Source organism: Centrocercus urophasianus, unplaced genomic scaffold (assembly GCF_019232065.1).
Source record: "Centrocercus urophasianus isolate 14NV4802_14NV808 unplaced genomic scaffold, USGS_Curo_1.0 seq_10, whole genome shotgun sequence".
NCBI lineage: Eukaryota > Metazoa > Chordata > Aves > Galliformes > Phasianidae > Centrocercus > Centrocercus urophasianus.
In genome coordinates this window covers 66,536,409-66,557,632 of record NW_024884142.1, presented here as the reverse complement: position 1 = coordinate 66,557,632, position 21,224 = coordinate 66,536,409, and the positions used below count along the sequence as shown (strand labels likewise).

Genomic DNA, 21,224 nt, shown 5'->3' with positions numbered 1-21,224 from the left:
TTCATTTAAGCTTTGATGCTGTTTCTGGAGGTGCAACCCTTTCAGACTTGACTAGTGTATCTCCAGGGAGGGGGTAGGGAGAGCAGATTCTCTGCAGAAGTATTACTAATGTAACTGCTCCCCCAAAACAGTACAGTAAAAAATGATTTTATTGTTAGTATTCTCATGAGTAAACGCAAGCAGTGCAAAATCGGATCACCTTATTTTTGTTTCTTGTGTCAGTGTGACATTTGTCTTTGCCTTGCTTTTGTTTCAGCAGAACTGCCTGGGTCCCCTTATGAATGTTCTGAAGGAGCACATCATCGTGATGGAGAAGGAGCACCTAATATCCCATCAGGCAGAGCTGACAGCATTTTTCATGAAAGCCCTGGATTACCGAACAGATCATGCCCAGGTAGCTTGGTTAGGGGAATGAACAGAGGCAGCTCAGCTTGTATGTGCCAATTCTGCTGGGTTTTCTTAGAGCTGTAAATATTGTGTTCTGAAATTATTCTCGAGGGTAGAGAGTGTGTGTAGGTTTTTTGCCTGAGTTGGAAAATGTTTTGGAAGCTCTCATTCTTACATTTCAGACTTGGAATTGTGCTTTCTAATTTTTCTAGGATGACTTGGATGAAGTTGGTAGAACAGAGATGTACATTATTGATTGTCTAATAAGTATGGTTATGAAACTTTCTGAGGCATCTTTTAGACCCCTTTTCTTCAAGGTAAGGAGATTAAATATGGTCAGTATCAGCATCTTTGTATTCTCCAGCACACAAATACAGGAACAAGCTAACCTGCCATTCACTTTCAGCTTTTTGACTGGTCCAAAACTGAAAGTGCCCTAAAGGACAGACTGCTGACATTCCACCGGTTAGCAGACTGCATTGCAGACAAGCTCAAGGGTCTCTTTACCCTGTTTGCTGGTCACTTAGTGAAGCCATTTGCTGAGACGCTGAACCAGCTCAACGTTTCAAAAACTGGTAAGTCTTCAGTTACTGTCTACAGAGAAGCACTGACAGACAACTGTTGAAATTAACTTCACAGCACTTACCTTTCACTTATTTTCTCTTTCTCTCATAAATGGAGCATCTTTTGTATTGTGACAGACTCTGGGCTGCCAGTTACCAAGTTGAAACACAGGAAAACTTTCAGTGTCAGTCCCAGGGAGTTCCATGAGAATGAAACTGAGTAGAAAGAAGGCGACTTGCTTCAGGCACTTGCCCTTCTGTTTCTTTGTTTTTTTCCATTTGTTCACTTGATGTGCCAGCCTACTGTTACTTGTTGCACTTAGACTCTTCTACCTACTAGCAAAAATCAATACCACACCTTTTTTTTTGGTATGGGGAACTGTTTCCTTATCCTGTTTGTAGTAACCTACATAAATTCTCCATAGCTACAGGTACAGCCATGAAGTTTTCCTGTAGCCTCTGAATATTTCCTTTTATCAACCAGCTGGTTGTGCATTGCAAAACAGACCTACTAGGGAATTAACTAAAGGCCAGATAATATACTGCATCCACTTTCATTACTGTAAGTGGTGACTACATAATTGCTATATTGTACAACATTTAGCTGTGTTTACAACTCACAATATTTCTAGCTTATACATTTCTCATTTTTGTGACTTTTCTTTCTCTGCTCCTCTGTTGATACACAGACGAAGCTTTCTTTGACTCCGAAAACAGCACTGAGAAGAGCTGTTTGCTGCTACAGTTCACCCTGGACTGTCTGCATAAGCTGTTCTTGTTTGATACCCAGAAGTTCCTGAGTAAGGAAAGAGCAGAAACCTTGATGATGCCTCTAGTTGATCAGGTATTTACAAACTCAGAAGAGCAATCTGTGTCAGCTATTTTTTTCTGTCTGAAGGATTTAAAAAAAAAAAAAAAAAAAGCCACCTCTCAGGCTTCAATTCTCCCCCTTCATACAAAAGGAGTTTTCTGACATAGCAGTGTCAGAAAACATTCATTGCCTTTCAGCTACTGATGATATTGTTACACTTAAAGCTTTGGATTACTAATTCTTTTATCCCCTTTCTGAACTTTTTCAGTCCTCAAAGTTTATGCATGTTGTTCAGCACATTCCTACTGCTGTACACTCTTTGACCCATCCCTTCAGTACTTGAAAGCCTATGCTAGAAGAAGTACTTTGAACTAGATTTATCTGAGCCTGGAGCTCTATGACAAACATCTTACTTCCACAGCTGGAGAACATGCTTGGAGGAGATGAGAAGTTCCAGGAAAGAGTGACAGCACACCTGGTACCCTGCATAGCTCAGTTCTCAGTGGCAATGGCAGATGATTCTCTTTGGAAACCACTGAATTACCACATCCTGCTGAAAATGAGGCACACTTCTTCTAAGGTTGGGAGCTATCAGAAAGTATTTTTCTCTGTTGCATTACAAAACACTAAGTGTCCCCCAAAAACAAGTGGGTTAGCCAAATCACTACTATGCTACCACCAAATTCCAGAGATGTACACAACTTAGGCTTCTACTCTTATTGAAGATCTTCAGTATAGTTGGCTTGTGTGGGTAGGAGATTGTTGTTCATTTTACTTGGTAGCTGTTTGAATAAGAACTAACCTGTTTATTGTAAGGAAAAAAAGGTACTTCAGAGGGGAAAATGGAAGATAGTTATTTAAGTAACATCAGAGCTGTTTTCTTTTTTATAAAGGTTTGGCATGACCTGCCTATGACTGGTTATATCATGGGGAATGATTAAAAACAAGGTTTTTAACCTTGTGCTAAGCTAAGACATTGTAAAACAGTGGAACATTGTGAAAAAGTGGCATTGTAAAGGGAAGTTGAAGACTTTTGTCAGCTAAGAAACATAGCTGCCTCTTGCAACACTTTCCTTGTATAATACCTTAATCCAGACGCTGAGATTTAAGTTAGCTTAGAATAGTCTCCTTCAGTTGGGAAAAGTTTATTTAAAAGCTAGGTGTGTTTCCAGGAGATGGAAAGAAGTCGGAGATGTTTGTTTCCTCACACAGATTGTTTTGTTTTAGGTCCGATTTGCTGCTCTGCTTGCTTTGCTTGAAGTTGCAGAAAAACTGAAGGAGAACTACCTGGTCCTGCTACCAGAATCTATTCCATTTTTAGCTGAGCTTATGGAAGGTAATATTTTAAAATGACCTTAGTGAAGGCAGGCAACTGGCCTGTGACCAAAACAAATACAGTCCATATAATTCAAAGATTCAGACAAGATAACTGCTGTAGCTGTAAGTTACATGCATTAGTATACTGTCACTTAAACTATGCAAGCTGCAAACTGGAATGGGTCATATCCACCCCCTTCCTAAAGTTCAGTTAGCTAAATTACTGTCACTTGCTCAGTGTTAGAGCCTCCCAGGTTGCATATTTTAGATCACTGTTACAGTACAAATGAATTGCCTACCTCCTGAGGTAATGACAAAATACTTCTGAACAATTTCAGACCTGGTGTTTGAAGACCGTTTCAAACCTTGAGGGATGAGTTCTTCTAGGGTAGCTTTGTAATCACTCTTCCATTTATTCCCTGCCTTCCTTCTTTTTCTAGATGAATGTGAAGAAGTTGAACAGCAGTGTCAGAAAACAATTCAGCAATTGGAAGTCATTTTGGGAGAACCACTCCAAAGCTACTTCTAAGTTTATCCCCTTTGTTTTTATACTTTGTCTGAATTGTGTTAACTTCACATGTGCCCTGTGTTACAGACAAATTGTTGTAGTGATTTTTATCTGATCTAAGATCTTAACTTTTTAATAAAAAAATATCATAAGAACATGGCTTTATCACTTCTGGATGATCTGGGGTTCACTTTTTTTGTCATCAGATGACTTCCCTTAACATTAGGAAACCAGAGTAAGCTATAGCCAGATACCATTCACTGACAGACAACGTTTGGGACTGTCTGTGAATATCCTGTGGCTGGGATCTGCACTTGCTGTATGTCAGGGCCATCCTGCTACATCAGTAATCACTGAACACATACCCTGCAGTTCTGATAATGTACATTTGTATTATTTTTATGAAGTGAAAAATGAACCTACTGAAGATTCTGAACAGAAAGCTACAAGAAAGTCCTGAAAGAAAGCAATTCTACTCATGCTGATGTTCACATGAGAACATTTCACAACTTTTAGAAAGATAAAGACAAAAATGTACAGGTGGTATAGCAGCCCTTACCAAGTGGGAGCTGCCTACAGGCTTCTCTGTTCCAGTCAGCCAGCTCAGTTTATCCTTAGAGGACAGCACATGAAGGCCAGGCCACGTGTGGCACAGCTAAGATGCAGGCCTACTCACAGTGTCTGCTCCGCAGATCTGTAACTCGGAGTGGAAATGGGCCTCAAGTCAGGGCCCCCTTGGAGAAAAGGATAAGTCAGTAAGCAAAATGACACAAAACAAGGCAAAGAGGGATTGTGTAACTATTTAACTACATTTGGAGAAAAGCATAGTTCACAAATGTTATTTTTATTTATGCTTTTTGTACACTTAATGTAGTAGTTTAACAGCTTTTCAGGTACATTTTATTCTCAAAATTTTCACTCCTTCAGTAGCTGTTAAAATAAATAGAAACAACCCTCAGGCAAGCACTGACAGCCAGCAGCAACTTACTTATTTTTAAAAATAAGCATATATAAAAATTAAGACTGACAGTTGTAAGGAAAACTGATTGAGTAGGAACTGCTTTTTTTAAATAGCGTTTTAATGCAAGACTCCAAAAGGATTTGTTCTCTGTTCTACTGATGAGAATCTGAGTCTCAACTCAGGGTATCTAGGTTCATACATTTTTACAGTGAAAAACAGATACATCTACTTTAGTCCCTGAGCAATCTCAGCACAGCTGGGAGCCATTTCTGATCAAACAAGCATTCCAAAGTCCATACATTAGAACCAGCTAAATTATTTTCATTTGTTTCACTTTGGAAAACTGTAAGCTAGAAATGCTGATCTGCATTTGATTTAAGCCACTTACAAGCAGGAGATGACATACTGAGGAGTCAGAGAAGGTACTATTGCAGCAGCAGGCTAAGAAGTTGATCACATACTTCCTTGCCTTCCATGAGAGCTGATGAGTCAGCTTCTTTTAAAACCAGTCATGGCAAAAAAGTTATAATCACTAATATAAATCAAGCAGGATATATTTTATAATCACCCTTTCAGGATAGGCATATCTTCATATTCTATTTCAATCTAATTTCTACTTCACTTTGAATGCACACTGTTAAGGAATGACTAGTCATAGTTAATCATACTGAGCACAATTGTTAAGACACAGTACGATGCACCATTTCATATTGCTAGGTTCAGTAATGCAGGTGATTTATCTGAGCAGACATTTATCTTGCCAGGATACTGGAAACTAGTGGAGGATTTAATCTCACAGCAGTTCTGGTACTCGCCTAACTCAGACTGACACAGAAGCCTGGATAAAGGCAGGCTCAGCATGAGTTGGTTTGTATTTGACAGAAGAACTGTTGTAAGAATGGGGTTTAATTCATTTAGTACTGAAATGAACTACCAGCTCCTCACATCTAATAACTGAACATCTCCTATGACTTCCAGTAGGTTGATCTTTTCAAGTTGTTTAAAACGATGCTTGTACTCCAGGGTGTGAACACCATTGACAGCAACTTTGAACTGGTGGGCATCACAGAAAATGATCAGCTGAAAAGAAAGAACAGTTCAGTTAAGACATGAAAAACAAGCTGACACTCTACCATGGAGTTGGGCAAGTCCTGCTTCTGATATAAATTCTGATATATTACTTTCATGCAAAAGAAACAAAAAAAGTGAAACATGAATAACATTAAATTAAAACTTTGTCCTGAGCATGCACTGAGTTCTTGCAATTATATAGAAGAAAACACAAGGAAATGGCTGTCATTAAAACAAACTCAAATCTTTGCTTCCCACAATCCTATTAAATCCTAACATTAAGGCATCTGAAATGCAAGAATAGCAGTTTCATTCCAATCTGCATTAGCATGGCATTTTTACACCAGTGCTACTGTTCTTTTAGCAAAATTACAACTCTGACACTGCATTTCAGTTAACCTTACCTCAAAGTACATCCCTGGACTGAAAGGGAAATTAGCGATTTCCTTTTCTTCTTCTCCCCAGCTGTCATGAAGGTAAGAATTTCTTACAAAGATTTTATTCTTCAGTCGGGGATTCAGATGTAATGCAATGTCTTTTGAGTCACTTGATTTCAGATTTATTGTAAAGCTGGAAGACATTTTTAAAAATAAGTTTATTAGACCAAGAGTTAATAAACATGAAGCAGTCCTTGCTATTTACCAAGCCCTTAGGCAATACTCAGGTCTGCTCTGGAGCCAGGGCTGAAATCCACCTAAGAACCAACCAGGTTGTCTCTGGCACAACCTTTTCTAAAGAAACAGATATAGGACCATAACTCTGCTCCATCTGCTTCATCGCTCACAGCTTTCTGCTCATCTCTCAGCAAAGAGATTCTGAGCCAAGTGCTGTCCCTACAGCACTAGGCAGAAACACACTGTGCTACTTGTTCCACTATCTCTCCTCCATATACTTGTGCAATGGAGAGTGGGAGGCTCTCTTTTACCAGAAGACATTATACTTGTACTTCCAACAAACTGGATGGACTCTAAGAAAAAGTTTGAGGACTCTCTGCATGTGCAACATCAGTGGGACAGCACGCATACAAAGCATTACTCCATAGACAGAGTAGCTCTGCCCAGGCTGACCAAAACATCCTGCAATCTGACATGATCTCCACAGCAAAAGGCTCCTGTGAGGATAGCTCAGGAGAGGAGGGGCCAGGGGGAAAAAAACAACCAATATGTCAAAGAAATGCTTCAACATGCTGCACTGACCTCACTGCATTTGAAGAATATTCCTATCACCAAATTAACTCCAGCAGTCGGGTCATTTTCCTCCTTTTGGAAAGCCTTGAGCCACTTAGTATAGATATGAAATGTAGCAACTGCCACACTTGGGAGCTATCAAGTCCTCTCTTTCACAGAGAACAAGGAATGCTTACGGTTGTGTGACTTGAGTGAAAGGCATTAAATAGCTTAAAAATTCTGTAAAAATCTACACAGCCAAAGCATGAATGCAAAGAGCAGACAACCCAACAATACTTTAACTCCCAATAGCCTCTTTACACATAAGACAGCGTTTAAAATGTGCCAATAAGCTTTTCAAGCCAAAAGAACAAATGCTTCTATGTCAGTATCTATTCTCCTATTCAATTCCAAGTCCATTCAGACTTGCAGATGAGATCTCTAGATCTTGTGTCCCAGTAATAAGGTAAACTGTTAGGGCCATACAGCTGCAGGAAAGGTGACAGATGTTCTGAGGAAGCAGAAGTGGGATGCATACACAAAGCAAAAAAGCACGTTCCTTGTCATTTGCACTTAGTGCTTCATTTTTAGGCATGTTTCTACAGAGCCCAAACCACCTTTAAAGTGAAAGTCCATGCTTCAGTGTGCCATTTCCTCACCTTTATTTTGACCACATTGTGCTCCCTTTTCTTTCTTTAAATTACACGGGAAAGTAACATCTTTGCAATCTGTTGTTTCTCATTTCCTATCAAAATGATAACTCATACTTCCCTATCAGCTTTTACAATGAATTGTTGTCAGCTAGGCACCTTCCATCTCTCATCCCCAAGGTCAACAAAAAGTATTCAGAGAAATCTTATAACGTGCAGCATTTAAGCACATTAGCAACTCATTTCAGTCATTCATTTTTTGTCCAATTTTGACACTCTCCTCACTCTCAGATCTCTGAAGAATAAAAGCTGTCTTTGTACTGCATGTGTGCTCACATGCCTTGTACAATGGAAAATTAGAACAGACACAGAACCTCATAAATGATGCATGTTGAGCAGGAAAGACAATCAGATTTTACCTACACTTTTCCTCAGTGGAGCTGTTAAGCCTTTTCTAAAGCAGCATCCTGCAGGTTCCTGAGAAAACTGCATTGTAGTTTCAAATGATTTCAGATGCAAAATGGCAAGTCAGTAAGGATATACCAAGGCAATAGAAAAGCTTATTCCTTCTCAAGAGCAGGTCAGTTAACAACAGAAAAATCACTAAGATTTACCTCTTGGGGTTTTTATTCACTTCTCCTTTAATAGCAACTGTGCATCCTGGATGAAGCGCAGAAACAAGTTTCCCAACATAAGGAACTCCCTGGAAATAGAGCACCAGTGAAAATATGACTTTTTTTTTTTTTTAACATACATGCTGAGTTTTACTCAGGAGGAGAAAGTCCAGCCTACAGTTTCACATCTGTGCTCACAGCTAAAGCTACTCCCATTGATACATTCCAGGATATTAACACTACAGTGATGAAGTTACGCAAAGACAAACAAAACAATGCTTACTTCCCCCCCTTCCAACTTTTCCACTGTGCAATAAGAGGGAAAAGGAATGAATGGCAAAAATAAAGTAAGTACTTGGTGTTTTTCTTCTTTCAAGTCCACCACTTGCAAATAACAACACCGCCTAGAATTTGGTTTAAGAATACTAAGGAAGGCACTGTTAAATGACAAAGCAACTAAAGCACTGCCTGCAAAACCACTTTCTCCATAATTCTGTTTGTATCTACTGCTGACTTCCAATCCCTTTTCATTTTGAATGTGGCTTTTACTCTAGCCTGCATGCTATCCTCCTGTACAATTTTTTGCAAAAAGATGAGCACTCACTCTGCCTATGCTCCTTGCCAGCTGGGTGGTAGCTAAAACCAACCCTAAGCTGCAATGCTTACCATCCAGCCACCTGAGGCATATCCAGGCTAAGCACAGATCAGTCACTAGGAGGGATATGTAACAAGAGCAGTCCTGAGATGCACATATTAACCTAAGTTCATCTGAATTGGTAGGACTGTTCTGCAGTAATCACTAATGTGAAGAAACTAAGCATGTTTATTTGAACAAAGGTTTTGGTATGACTTGATCCTTTCTTTAAAGTTTAAGGCACTCTACAGTTTATTCCTCTACTTAGGGCTACGAATACCGTGTTTGGTATGGTTGTTCTTTGGGTTTTCTGCATGGTTTACCAAATAGCTTCGTATTTACTAGTACTAACAAAGTGAATCGCTCTAAAACCTCACTGATGAGCATTTCCCAGGTGATTCTCAATTCCCTTGTTCTGTGATTTTCTTTTTTCCCCTTGAATAATCAAGGGTTTTGTTCATTTTCACTCCTCACATGCCTAAGTCTACATGAGATACTTACAAATTGCAAACCATCTGGCACTTCCCCCTACAAAACAAAACAGAAAACGTTAAGTAACTTATCAGACAACAGGGAGACTCATTCATTCTTTTACAAACATACGTACATTTTCTGTGTTTATCTTTGTTACTCCTACAGATGATGGCTGAGAGCCTTGTACAGACTGCAGAAAGAGAGATATTTACATGTCATTGCTAACACCATAGAACATAAAGGTGTTTTAGAAACATAATGGCTCTGTGTTGCTTTGAAGGTTGAATTGTTAATGTAGAAATTAGGGGTTATGGAACAAAAAGACTGCCAAGCCTCCAGAAATGCTCCCCCCCCACAAAGGAAAAGTCTTAAAAAAAATCAATTGCTGATGCCAAATCAAGACATTAAAAGATGCCCTGGATTCAGCTGGGCAAAGCTGATTTTTCTTTCTTAGTATGATGCTACATTTTGGCTTCAGGAGAAAAACAATGTTGATAACACAGCGTTTCTAGTTTTTGCTGAGCAGCACTGCACAGAGCCAAGGACATTTCAGTTTCCCAGCTTCTCCTACTACCTGTGAGGGGCTGGAAGTGCACAAGGTGCTGAGAGGGGACAGAACTTAGACAGGTGACCTAAGCTGGCCAAAGAGACATCCCATACTATATAATATCACACACACACACAAAAAAAAAAAAAAAAAACCAACCAACCAAAAAAAACTTACAAAATGACCAAGAAGCTGACTGGGCAGGCAACAGCTGATTAGGGTATGGCTGAGGGCATTGGTGGGTAACTGGTGAGCAATTGCTTCTGCATCTTCTTTTGTATAAAATACATAGCATCACTATTATATTTTTTCCTCTTCCTGTTCTGTCTTACTGAACAGGTTTTATGTCAACCAGAGTTCTAATTAGTTTTTTGTTTTGCTGGGTTTTTTTTTCGTTGTTTGTTTTTTCCAATTCTCTCTTCCACCCCACTGAGGGACAAGTGGACTGTGTGATGTTTAGCTGCTTGCTGGGTTGAACCACAACAAAAGACTACCTCTTTACAGTTTGAATCCTTATTTAACAGAGCACTCCTAACCCATTAGTATCTGAGGATACCTACTCAGCTTCCCTGGCTGGTGTAGGAGTAACAGCAGGGCAGACAGACAGATGCTATGGGGAGTGGAAGGGTGGGAGTGTATTTGGAACTCCTGTCCACTTCCCATATCTCTGTCCCTTTCCACTGTGTATTGTATAAACAATATATATCTTGTTTATACAATATAGGCACACACAGATAAAATTCCAGCCTATCCACAGCATATTGCATACAGTTTATTTCAGGATAAGCACTCACTCTTCCTCCTCAGAAAAGCACACACTAGAAGCAAAGACAGAAAGGAAATAATCATCTTTGTTCCCTCCTCTCTTCCTCAAAGGATATAGAATCAGTACCACAGACTAAAGAAACTCTTTGTTTTGTGCTTAGGACAGAAATGAACGTACTGCACCTGCTTGTCCCCAGGCTCTTCTTAGAACTGGCCCTCCAAGACAGCTTTGATGCATCATTTCTCTAGCAACATACCCGAGGCCAAGTGGCAGGGCTTATAAAAAAGTCTGTACATATGCTTTACAAATGGTCAATGAATAGACTTCTCTTTAAAGCTCAGGCTCTGCTTTGGCCAGGCCCAAATGTTCACTTTCCTTTAGAGGAGGTTATTAGTCTGATGACCTGAAATAGACACGGTGTTTGGCAGCAGGAAACTCAAGCTTTGCCCTAATGCAGTGAAGGCAGGGCAGAACAGACCAAGCGTATTATATAGAAATATAGGCTGCCTCAATGAGCAGCTAGAAGGAAGGGAAGGCATTTGTCTTCTTTACCTCCCTGGTATTTACAACCTCCCCTTTCTGCTCTCTCATCCTTCCAGATCAAAGGATCACTCGCTCTTTCTGCACTTCTTCTCTGTTGGTTTACTTTCTCCAATAGAGATAGCAGTTGAGAGGCAGGGACCTTCCTTATTACAGAAGATACACTAAGTAGCTGCTTTTTTATTATCTTTTCACCATAAAATCCTACTCTAAAGTTTAGCGAGACAGAAATGGATCTTAAAAGTCAGCTGTTTATAAAACTTACGTTAGAAACAAACTCTACACTTCTGATCTGCACTTTGCCATATATTCCAAGAGTATCTATCCTTTCAAGGCTAATTCTGTGATTGTAGAGCAGCAAGTGCTTCTTGTTTATAGACACCTAAGGAGACAAGGAAAAAGAATAGGAAAAGTCACATTAAACAGTCTGTGAATCAAATTATACTTACATATCTCTATTTTCAGTGCTATGGTACATAAGCAGAGAGCATCCTGGAAATTTCAAACCAACTAAGTTCAGCTCATCCACAATTCAGTCTCTCTTTCCATTACTGTGAGGGATATTTGATTTATTTGCATTTCATACCTTTAGCTTTCATTGCTTGATCACTTATGACTGTGGTCATAATATGTGGTCACCATAACCTAATTGCTCTGCTAGCAGTCTAACAAAGCAAGAAAATGCACCACATATTTCTATCAAGAGGACTGTCCTATGCTACTCACAAAACAGGTTTATTGTATGATCTTTTACAGACGAGAACAGAAAAGTGGAAAAATCATTAGACATGGCAGAAAGTTACTTGCCTACTCATGCAACTTTGAAGGGAACCGGGCAAAATGAGGTGTGATTTACTTAGCATCTCTTCAAACAAAAACTCCTGAACTTTCCTACAATTAGACCATACCAGGTAACAAAGAAACCAATGCTTCCAATCATATGCCTCTCTTTTACTGATCTGACAACTGGAACAAAAATCAACCCAAACTCACCTGGAATTTATCCTTCAAAATCATGATGACAATCTCAAATGGTCTCCCTTTTTGAAAAGGCATCTCATAAGTGATTTCCTCCCAGCCCCATTTTTCTCTCTCCAGGGTGTTGCAAACAACACAGCCAGACCATTTGAAGCGGGGGTTAAAATGAAAGGCCACATCAGCTCGAGGCTTTATGCTACTGCCACACTGCAAATCCACCTGGAACCTAAACATAAAAATAAGGCAAACTGTGTTTAACTCAGTGTGTCAAGAAATCATGTACAAGTTCAACTGATAACCTCTTCAGAGAAGTATACACATGTCAGGTGGAACGACATCACAGAAATGATGTCAAAGCAGACAAGCAAAACCAGAGAAGAGAGGATCTATGGAAAACAAAAGTCATTTTATCCTCCAATTTTCATCACAAAACTTTCATAAATGGCTTAAGCTTGTATTCTCTGTGACACTACCACTTCAACTACAGATGAAGTCATCGTCTGCCATCCCACATAAAACATCTAGAAACATTTTATTCATTACAGGTTTGTTCACCTGATGATAATTCACAAAGAGATACTGTAGTTACTACCTGTCTGCATCATCAGGAACACTCCCATGTATCACAATCAGCTCTCCAGGAACAAGGCCACCATGAATTGTCCCAACATAGGGAATGACCTAGAGGGAGGGAAAAGAGACAGAAATAACAGTTTGTCATGGAGGCAAAATACATAGTTTTTTAAACAATATTTTTAAATTTAAATATTTTTTAAAATTTTAATTTTAAATTTAAGTGGTGCTCTAGCACATTAAAAGGAAGACAACTAGTATTCCATTTAAGTGAAACACTAGTAAAGCATTAAATATCTGCCACGAACAGATGGAAAAACCAAGACTTTCATCACTGAAGATCAGCCTTCCCAGATAAATTAAAGCTAAACATTTACAGCCTTCACACCTAGCTCTCAAAAAAATAACAGCAATACTTTACTGCCTCACTTTTGATAAAGAACTCCTCTTCAAATTAGGTCATTGTCAAGGACTAGCTATTGTCCTTTGGTGCTTGAAGGAGTTATCTCACACAAGTTTGGTTGTTTTTTGTTTTTTTTTTTTTTAAAAAAAAAAAACACTAGACTACAGCTGCTGCCTTTTTGCTTGTTCTTTCTTGAAAAACAGAGATTGGAAAGAAAAGGACTCTGGCAGAGTGGGAATGGCAGCAAAAAAATCTCTGAAATCCAAACTGTTGTTCATTTCCATCTTCTGTCTCTCTCCTTCCCTTCTCTGCTACCCACATGTTGCACAAAACCTCTCTTCGCAGTCATCTTCTACATTAGAGATATCACAGACTTGCTTCACAAGTATTATAAGCTCACAACTGACCAAATTCTTAAAAGTCTTGTGGATTTTACTGGCTTAGCTTGCTGCAGTAGAGGAAGAGGAAAACATGGAATTAGATGTTACAAGTGAAAGAACAAACAGACTGATGGAATTCATTTGTTCACTTACAGCAGTGTAGTAGCTTAGTTCCTTAGTCTACAAGTTGTACAAAAATGCTCAATTTTATCCAAATAAGAATAAATACATTCTGTGTATTTTCTGTGCGTAATGCAGTTTAAGCACACTGTTCCTGAGAGGGACAGTAGCTTTGAGAATCACAACAGGGTGTAAGTTACTGGTTCAGTCTCCAAAAGATGAACCAATAAGAAACATGCAGACACAGCCCAGGGATGCTGGAATTTGAATACTCCAGTGGGTCAAAATTATTTATACTTGGAGGAGACACTGCAGCTAGAAAACTCTCTTACATCCAGAAGGATATATTTAATAGAAAAAGGTTAGCCATCTTTTGTCTTGGAATTTGCATGGTGCTAATAGAGCATTTCCTGGGCATAATACTACAGACTTAACGAGGCTCCATCATTACAGAGCATGCCTGTTATTTCCTCACTTCTCAAGAAGTGTTGCTAATTTTAAATCACCATTGAGAATATAATGCTTGTTACACTATTTGATTTTCCTTCATCCCAACTCTCTTACAAGCCTCCAGAAGTTCCCCACAAAGCCAACACTCAGTTTAAAAGGCCCCAAAAGATCAATTTGCAGACTTTGTCTGGAGGCTCTCCTGAGTTTATTGGAACACCCTTTCACACCTCTGTTTCTATTTTCCAATCCCAAACAATTCTTCTTATTCCCTCGCTAGGCTCTTGATACCTAAGCCCCAGTTTTACCTCTTTATGTTCTCCAGCTTGGTCTTGTCACCCACCATACTGATCACCTCCCTTCCAGCCATCCAGTTTTGCTGAACTCTTCCTCTTCTCCTTACATAGCGAACTCCACCTGTACATTTACTAATCTTCCTCTTCACATCTCCTCTCCTTCTCCATCAAAATCAGGCTCCAAAACCCCTATCTTCATCCCCCCTTTTTGCAATTCAGTCCTTGCAGCTCTAGTTCCATCTCCACACAGCCTCACTTTTTCTCCCAGATAGATTCTTGTGAAGAAAGCCAAAGCCATTTCCCCATCACCCACTTCTATCCACTTCACAAGCAATGAACAAGCGGTGGAATTGAACAATCAGTTGCATGTGAGGGCAATGAACTGTATCAGTGCAAAACTATAAGAGATAAGGAAGTCCTGTACAGGTGTGTGACACCAGACCTTTCACAGAGATTCTATATAGAACCAGTGTTTCTTAACATTCTGTGCTAGAACTATGACAAATATCTATTCCCTGAAGGCTTAAAAGAATTGCTTTTAAAGAGAAAATGAGAAGTATAGCTCCAGCCCATTGCTCATGCCATTGCAAGGCTACTGCTGCAGAGCACAACTAAAGAAATTCCAGAACCTATTAGGACCTTCCTCGAACACCCGAGCAACACCAAGAGCGCTCAGTAACACTCCCAACCATAGGAATGCTCTGCTAACCACTGACATTAAAGAGCAGAGTTCCACTTCCAGGGGAGGAGTTGTTGACATAAGAGTTACCGGGTTACTGATTTTCTTCTGCGGTCCATCCAAGGACATCATCTTCCCTCCTCCAGTTCAAGTCTGTCAGTCCTGTGTGACCTCTCTCAGAGCGTATTCAGAGGTTCACTGATCTGGCTGCACCAAAGCGTGGATACCTTTGAAAAGCCAAAAGTTTTAATCAGAAAAACAAAAATGGCACTACATGAAGTTAAATTCTCCAAAGTATATTTTTAAATATCTTTCCAATAAGTTTGGTCAAGTTTTGAAACATCAAAACTAAAGGCTTCGTTAAAGTAACATGCCATCCTAGCAAGGGACAATGCACACAGGTACACAGTTTTATCAGCTGCTTCCTGAGATTATGTATACTGAGACAGAATCCTGTATAAAAATCAGTATTGCACAGGGCAACACGGATAACCCTCAGATAGGCCTTCACTACTCTCCATCTGACACCTGCTTGCAGCCTAGGAAAAGATCCACAGTACAAATGTGTTTTCCCAAAATAAACAGCTATTTTTCATTTGGTGCTGTTACCCTTGAGTAACCTGGCAATAAGTGCTAGGGGATGAACTTCTTTTTTTCAGTTTTACCTTACATGAAGCTAAGGGATACTGGCCAAAGACACAGCAGGAAGTAAAGGGCGTTTCTTCTCCCAACACACACAGTTCCTAAATTCTACAAATAACTACAGAACTAACTACAGAACTCTGCAAAACATGCATTAAATATAAAGAACTAATAAGAAAAGAAAAAATAGCTTGTAAGAATATCCAGCTACATTATCATTTCTTTAGCACATCTTCTAAGAAAGCGATCAAAGCTCACGAGCCAACCTCAAAACCATGGTTGTTCTTCCATGCACATTCTGGAGAAACATCTTAAGTTAACAAGCAAACTGTGTGGTGAAGAGTGGCAGGCAAGGAAAAAGAGAAAGGAAGAAGTTTTATTGTGTGAAACTGCTAGGCACTAAATAAATAGTCTGTGACCTTCTGCAATGACTCATCAGTGGCATGACCCATTGCAACATCTGGCTTATCTTGAGGGAAATTTGGGCCAGAAGGGCATTATCTCTCCTACTCAGGACCAGCGTCTAAAACGCATTTTAGGGAACATCAATGTTGTATGTCTGGCCTACCCTGTGCACCTGTTTTGCCCCTTTGATCTTCTGAAAGGATATCACTACAAATTCACAACAGGAACGTGATAAAGCAGGAAAATCCCACTATTTTTGCTTTTAAAGTAAGGTACTTGAGGCAGCACAAGAAGTAGTTCTGAGTATAACACTGTCAAGCCCAACAGCAAATCAAAGAAACAACTCCCAGATCTAAAGCCTGCTGAACAACAGCCTGCTCGCTGTGCTTTCCTTGGCATGCAAATAGGTCTCCCTGACAAGAGCAAAGAACAGAACCACAGCCACAATTTAGTGCCATACAGCTGAACTCTTAAAGACATCAATCCTGGCACGCTAGGTGGCAATATGGCCAAGTGACTGGTTTGGCAGTTTTATGGGAAAGGTGACAGCAAGGAGGGGAAGCCACAAGTCAGGCTCCATGTAGCTAAACAGGAGATGGGCACAGAACTGCCAGGTCCTGTGTCATCTTCCACCACAGAACTGCTGCCTGGAAATGCGACAGCAAATTCTGAGCTTGCAACGCTAAGACAAGGTTACTGCCTACGTGTCTAGAATTGATGCAGATGTGCGTGCTGGACTGCTATCTCACGGACTGCAAAGCAGTTAAAGCCCGTTCGGTGAGAAACAAGGAGTCAGAAAGGCCAATGGCTATGGCACCCGCACCTTACGGCACACAGAAAACGTCTTTCAGGAGGACAAGCCAGGCTCGGGGCAGTAACTACAGCAGGATTTTATACCGGGGCACACGGGGTTTCTGAGGAAAAGGAAAAAAAAAAAAAAGTAAAAAGCAAAGAAAAACAAAAGATACTTCAACCAGGGCCACGATCCCCAACCAGCTAAAAACCCGGCAGGACAACAAGCTATCGACATCAGAGCCACGGAGCAACCGGAACCGGCTTCATCACTAGTGGAAGCCTTAAACCTCGGCCGGTCTCCCCACAGTCCCCACACGGACAGACGCGGGCTTATCGCCACTCTTCCCCCCAAGGACCGCCCGACACTCACCTCAGCGCCCGGCCGCCTCCCGACACCGCGGGGCCCAGCCCGACCCGCGCACACATCGCCCCGCCCCGACGCGTCACCGCCGCAGCTGCGAGCCGTCCTCCGGCCGCTGCCAACGTCCGCCCGTGACGTCACCGCGCCGTTGTGGCCGGCGGAGAGACTGAGGGCGGGTGGGGTGTGGCGCGGCGACGGCAGGTCCGGAGTTGCGGAATACCCCGACTTGGAAGGGATCGTCGAGTCCAAATCCCGGCACCACGCAGCAACACCAAAATCCCACGTCCGACAGCGACGCCCAAACGTTCCCTGAAGCACTCGGGGCTGTGCCCACCGCCCTGTGGTGCAGCACCTGTCCCCAACCCTCAGCCCCTCCCCTGACGCAGCTCCATGCCGTTCCCTCGGGCCCTGCCGCTGTCACACAGAGCAGAGCTCAGCGCTGCCCCTCTGCTCCCTGCGAGGAGCTGCAGCCGCCATCGGGCCTCCCCTCAGCTCCTCTGCTATGAGCACACCCAGGGGCCTCAGCTACTTCTCACACCTCCTGCCCTCCAAAGCCTTCACTATCTTCTCCCTCCTTCCCCGTTCTGAGCACTGCCCTGTGCCCCACACAATGCGCATGTGTCACAGCAAGTAATAACAGCAAAGTTTTCCGCATTCCACATTTAACTAGCACATCGGCAGAGAAGCAGAAAATACATTGCACACCATACGTAATAGCTGTAGGATAGCTGCTTCAAGGATACATCAGCTCACCTGCATCAAAGGATTCATTTGCAGAAAGGTATGACAAGGACATTTCTTCTGAGCAGAACCACAGATAACAAAGATGAAAGAGTAGCAAAGCCAATGGCTTGGGGAAAGGTGCTTCATTTAGGATCACAGAGGGCTTCAAGAGAAGACCAATAACTGTTGTCTGTAAATAGACAGTAGCAGAAAGCTGCTATGAAACATTCTACATAACTCCAGTGCAGCTGAAGGAGAATGAAGACTCAGAGCCTAAACTAGCACTGACCTTCCATTTGAAGCTATTATTCCAAGACGCTCCAGTTTGAAGAGTACATAGTTTTGACAACCCAGACTAACACAAGCTTGTGGAAACCCCCTCACTTCTCCATATTTTAAAGCAATCTCAAAGTAGATTTGAAACTCCATCTCAGAGACAGTGGAGACACTTGAGGGTTGCAGTGAAAACACAGCGATATGGGAAAGGGGCAGTAAGCTGAGGTATTTCTAGAAAATCCGCAAAATAAAATTCTGCTCCCACTTCTGACCCAGGGCTCTTTTCCATTTGAGAAGAAGCAATCCAAAGGAAATAAATGGATTTGAAGTATGTACCAGTTCTCTGTTGAAGCGGAACAGTTCAATTAATGTGCTGATCATTTCTTTGAAGGCTGAGTCAGAGGCAGTTCATAGAATTTGCAGAAAAATCCTTTTTCAGCTCTCAGAGCTAATATGCCTTTGACATGTGAGACACTCGGGGTTCAGCTGGAGCAACCTTGCACTGCAGTACAGCTGTCTAGTTCATAGACTGCTATCTCTCTGCTGATTCCCTCTGATTGCTGCTTTTATCACCACTTACTGCTGGTGGTTGTGATGGCAAATCACAAGATCTTCCCTCATATTCACAGTTGGAGTTCTAATTCAAACATTTGCCTTCAAAACTACAGTTCCTCTGAATTCCCAAGCACACAACCATTGCTGGGACTGTGTTACTAGCACACAGCTAGCACAGTCTGTCTTCACATATTCCAGCAGATTTTTGCTTGCGGGAGAAACAGACGTACTTTCTCAAGACTATTTCAGCTAAGGCAAATTTAACAGCTGTCCCTGGCCAAGAGTTACCATCTGAAGGAGGATTCAAGTATCCCTACAAACTCTCTCTCTACATATTTAGCTTTCATTTACAATGTATTCTTTTTTCCTTTTCCACTTTGGAGAAGAGACTGATGTAACATTCAAGCAGCATTGTCAGAATACAATTCAATAATTAGAACAGAGCTTTTGGACATATGTAGTTCAATCTAATAGTGACAATAAAATTCTTAGTTCAGATAAACACAATGCTCACCAACTACAAGTCTGTTAGCAGCTAAACTGGATTCTTTGATACAATCACAACCTGCCTGATAGTAAGAAGCTTTTACATGAGCTTCTGATACATAATCAGCATAATTATCTTTCTCACCGCAATGGATAGTACAGCAAACCCATACCTATGCCTGTTCTGTCTGCTCTTCCCAACAGGTGATTGTACTAAGGTCTACCAAAACATAACGCCTCAATTCCTACCCTAGGCAGGTGACAAATATCATACATCTGTGCAAAGCAGAGAACTTTTGTTATATTCACCAAACCAGAGCATGATCAAACCCAAGATCCCCAGGGCTACACCTTCACATTTAGCTACACCGTCATCCTCACTGCAGTTACCTTTGGATCTCCCCACTGAGTCTTCACAGCTGCAAGTGTGCTCATTTCCACTGTGTTGCTCCATTTTCAAGAGAAATGAAGCATCTGCAGTACCACCTCCGACCGCGAGATGGTAGGTACTTTCTAATGATTAGAGAAGAAGCAATTACAGATGTACTTACTGAGCCGATGGACTCCTCAGCTTCAGGGAATTAGGATCTAAACCAAAATCTATTGAACTATTCACAGGATCGAGAACGATCTGAATTTTGAGCAGACAGGAGGATGCTCACATATATTAGGCATGAAACACGAAAGAAAATCTCATAGCTATTGTAAAGATTTAGGTGACCATTTTTTTCTTATCCCTGCTCTTCCTGTTAAGAATCTTATAGCTGTGATTTGTGTCTATGTCAAAAATATGAACATCTGATTATCCACAGAGGACAAAAAAGCATTCTCAAACTAAGTATTGCATAATTTTGAAACAAACTCTTCAAAAAAAAAAAAAAAAAAAGCACCTTTATGTAGATGCATAAAGTTGCACACCTATCTCACGCAGTACTACATTCTTCTCAAGTTGAAAGATGCAGCCGAAAGGAACTAAATTTTTTATCCCAATTATTTCTCTTTGAAATCAAGAATCGTTATTTTATGAAGGTAAAATACAGAGATCCAACCAACTAGCAAGTCTGCCTGGCTCTTTGATTTCCTTCCCACCACCACCAGATGATATAAAGGAGCTTTTTCATGTCTATCAGCCTCTGCTTGCATCAGTTCTTTATAAAATAGAGACAATCCCACACCACCGGCCAAGATACATGCTTACGAAGTGAAGTCTACCTTACCCAAATAAATTATTCTCATTGCTCCTTACGTTCAGCCTATCTGCCCAGTAGATGCATACCCTTCCCACCCAGCTAAAGCTGTAACTCACCATAGCCAGGCAAACAGGGCTAGCTGAGCCAAGAGGCCAGGAAATACAGTACTGTCACAAGAAAAACAAGCCCAAGTCCTCATTTCATAGTGTTCTGACCCACCGTCCAATACTGACCCAAAACTTAAGACTTACAAAATGTGTTAAAATTAGTTATAAATAACAAATCACTTCTTCATGGATGGGAGAACAAAATACGCTGCAAAAACTACAGAAGCAGACTGATCTTTAAGTTACTATAAATGCCATGCACTCTCTCTGACCTTGCTTAAACAATTCTGCTGTGCCTGATAATTTTCAGCTGTGTGGCCACATGTCAACAGTATTACCACAATTTACACTACCATAAGGCAGAATTTACATTTTTTCCACTTGCTCACAGCTTGACTTGCAAGTGGGGGAGGCAGTCAGTTTAAAACTGAAAAATGAGGTTCCTTGAACCTGATACTGCATTGACTTAAGTTGCAGCTCTGCAGTATACCACAGTAGTTCAGGAAGAAGAGAATTTGAGCATTTCTGCACAAATGCTTCCAAGCAAACACCTGGGGCCATGCTGACTACCCTGTTCTTTACAATAGTCTTCCAAAGGACAGCTCAAAACTTCATTTTGCACTCTCATCCAAAGATCACAGGGAAGTGCATGTAGTGAATAAGGCAACTGGATTCTGTCACTCTTTTTGGTGATACCCCGCAGCCGGCCTCACAGGAAAACTAAAGGCTCCTGGAGCACTGTACCTTTGCTGCTGGAGAACAGTTAGTGTGCACACAGTTAATGCTGTAGGAATGAAAA

The 21,224-nt window shown here is 41.0% G+C and overlaps 2 protein-coding genes across 5 annotated transcripts in view; one reads left to right on the top strand and one right to left on the bottom strand.

The window, feature by feature from the left end:
• The window catches only part of HEATR1 (HEAT repeat containing 1), a 34,082-nt gene extending 30,328 nt beyond the window's left edge, over positions 1–3,754 (top strand). Inside the window, exons 39-45 of one of the 2 annotated variants that reach the window (XM_042839778.1) lie at positions 260–394; positions 600–704; positions 794–962; positions 1,640–1,794; positions 2,183–2,341; positions 2,989–3,097; positions 3,519–3,754. In XM_042839778.1, the coding sequence (XP_042695712.1) occupies positions 260–394; positions 600–704; positions 794–962; positions 1,640–1,794; positions 2,183–2,341; positions 2,989–3,097; positions 3,519–3,607 (921 nt within the window). In that variant the 3' untranslated portion in view covers positions 3,608–3,754. Of the gene's footprint in view, positions 1–256; positions 395–599; positions 705–793; positions 963–1,639; positions 1,795–2,182; positions 2,342–2,988; positions 3,098–3,518 lie in introns of both variants that reach the window. The other variant, XM_042839769.1, reaches the window with a different exon arrangement.
• Positions 3,755–4,411: 657 nt separating this feature from the next.
• Positions 4,412–17,160, bottom strand: LGALS8 (galectin 8). 3 transcript variants are annotated; one of them, XM_042839803.1, is made up of 11 exons: positions 17,098–17,160; positions 16,756–16,846; positions 14,976–15,112; positions 12,580–12,668; positions 12,003–12,213; positions 11,275–11,391; positions 9,290–9,346; positions 9,184–9,210; positions 8,049–8,137; positions 6,023–6,188; positions 4,412–5,627 (listed from the first exon to the last, which is right to left on the bottom strand). In XM_042839803.1, exons 3-11 carry the CDS (start codon positions 15,015–15,017, stop codon positions 5,478–5,480), a joined length of 948 nt encoding a protein of 315 aa, XP_042695737.1. In that variant the 5' UTR covers positions 15,018–15,112; positions 16,756–16,846; positions 17,098–17,160; the 3' UTR covers positions 4,412–5,477. The 3 variants fall into 3 exon arrangements, with proteins under 3 accessions (XP_042695737.1, XP_042695727.1, XP_042695746.1); XM_042839793.1 differs by lacking the exon at positions 16,756–16,846; XM_042839812.1 differs by lacking the exons at positions 9,290–9,346; positions 16,756–16,846.
• Positions 17,161–21,224: the final 4,064 nt, after the last annotated feature.

Coding starts and splice junctions, on each gene's coding strand:
- LGALS8 (XM_042839803.1), bottom strand. CDS start 15,017: ATGATGTCCTTGGATGGACCGCAGAAGAAAATCAGTAACCCG. Junction 12,669..14,975: donor AGAAGAAAATCAGTAACCCG/GTAACTCTTATG, acceptor CCCTCCCTCTAG/GTCATTCCCTATGTTGGGAC. Junction 5,628..6,022: donor GTCCAGGGATGTACTTTGAG/GTAAGGTTAACT, acceptor CTTTCTTTTCAG/CTGATCATTTTCTGTGATGC.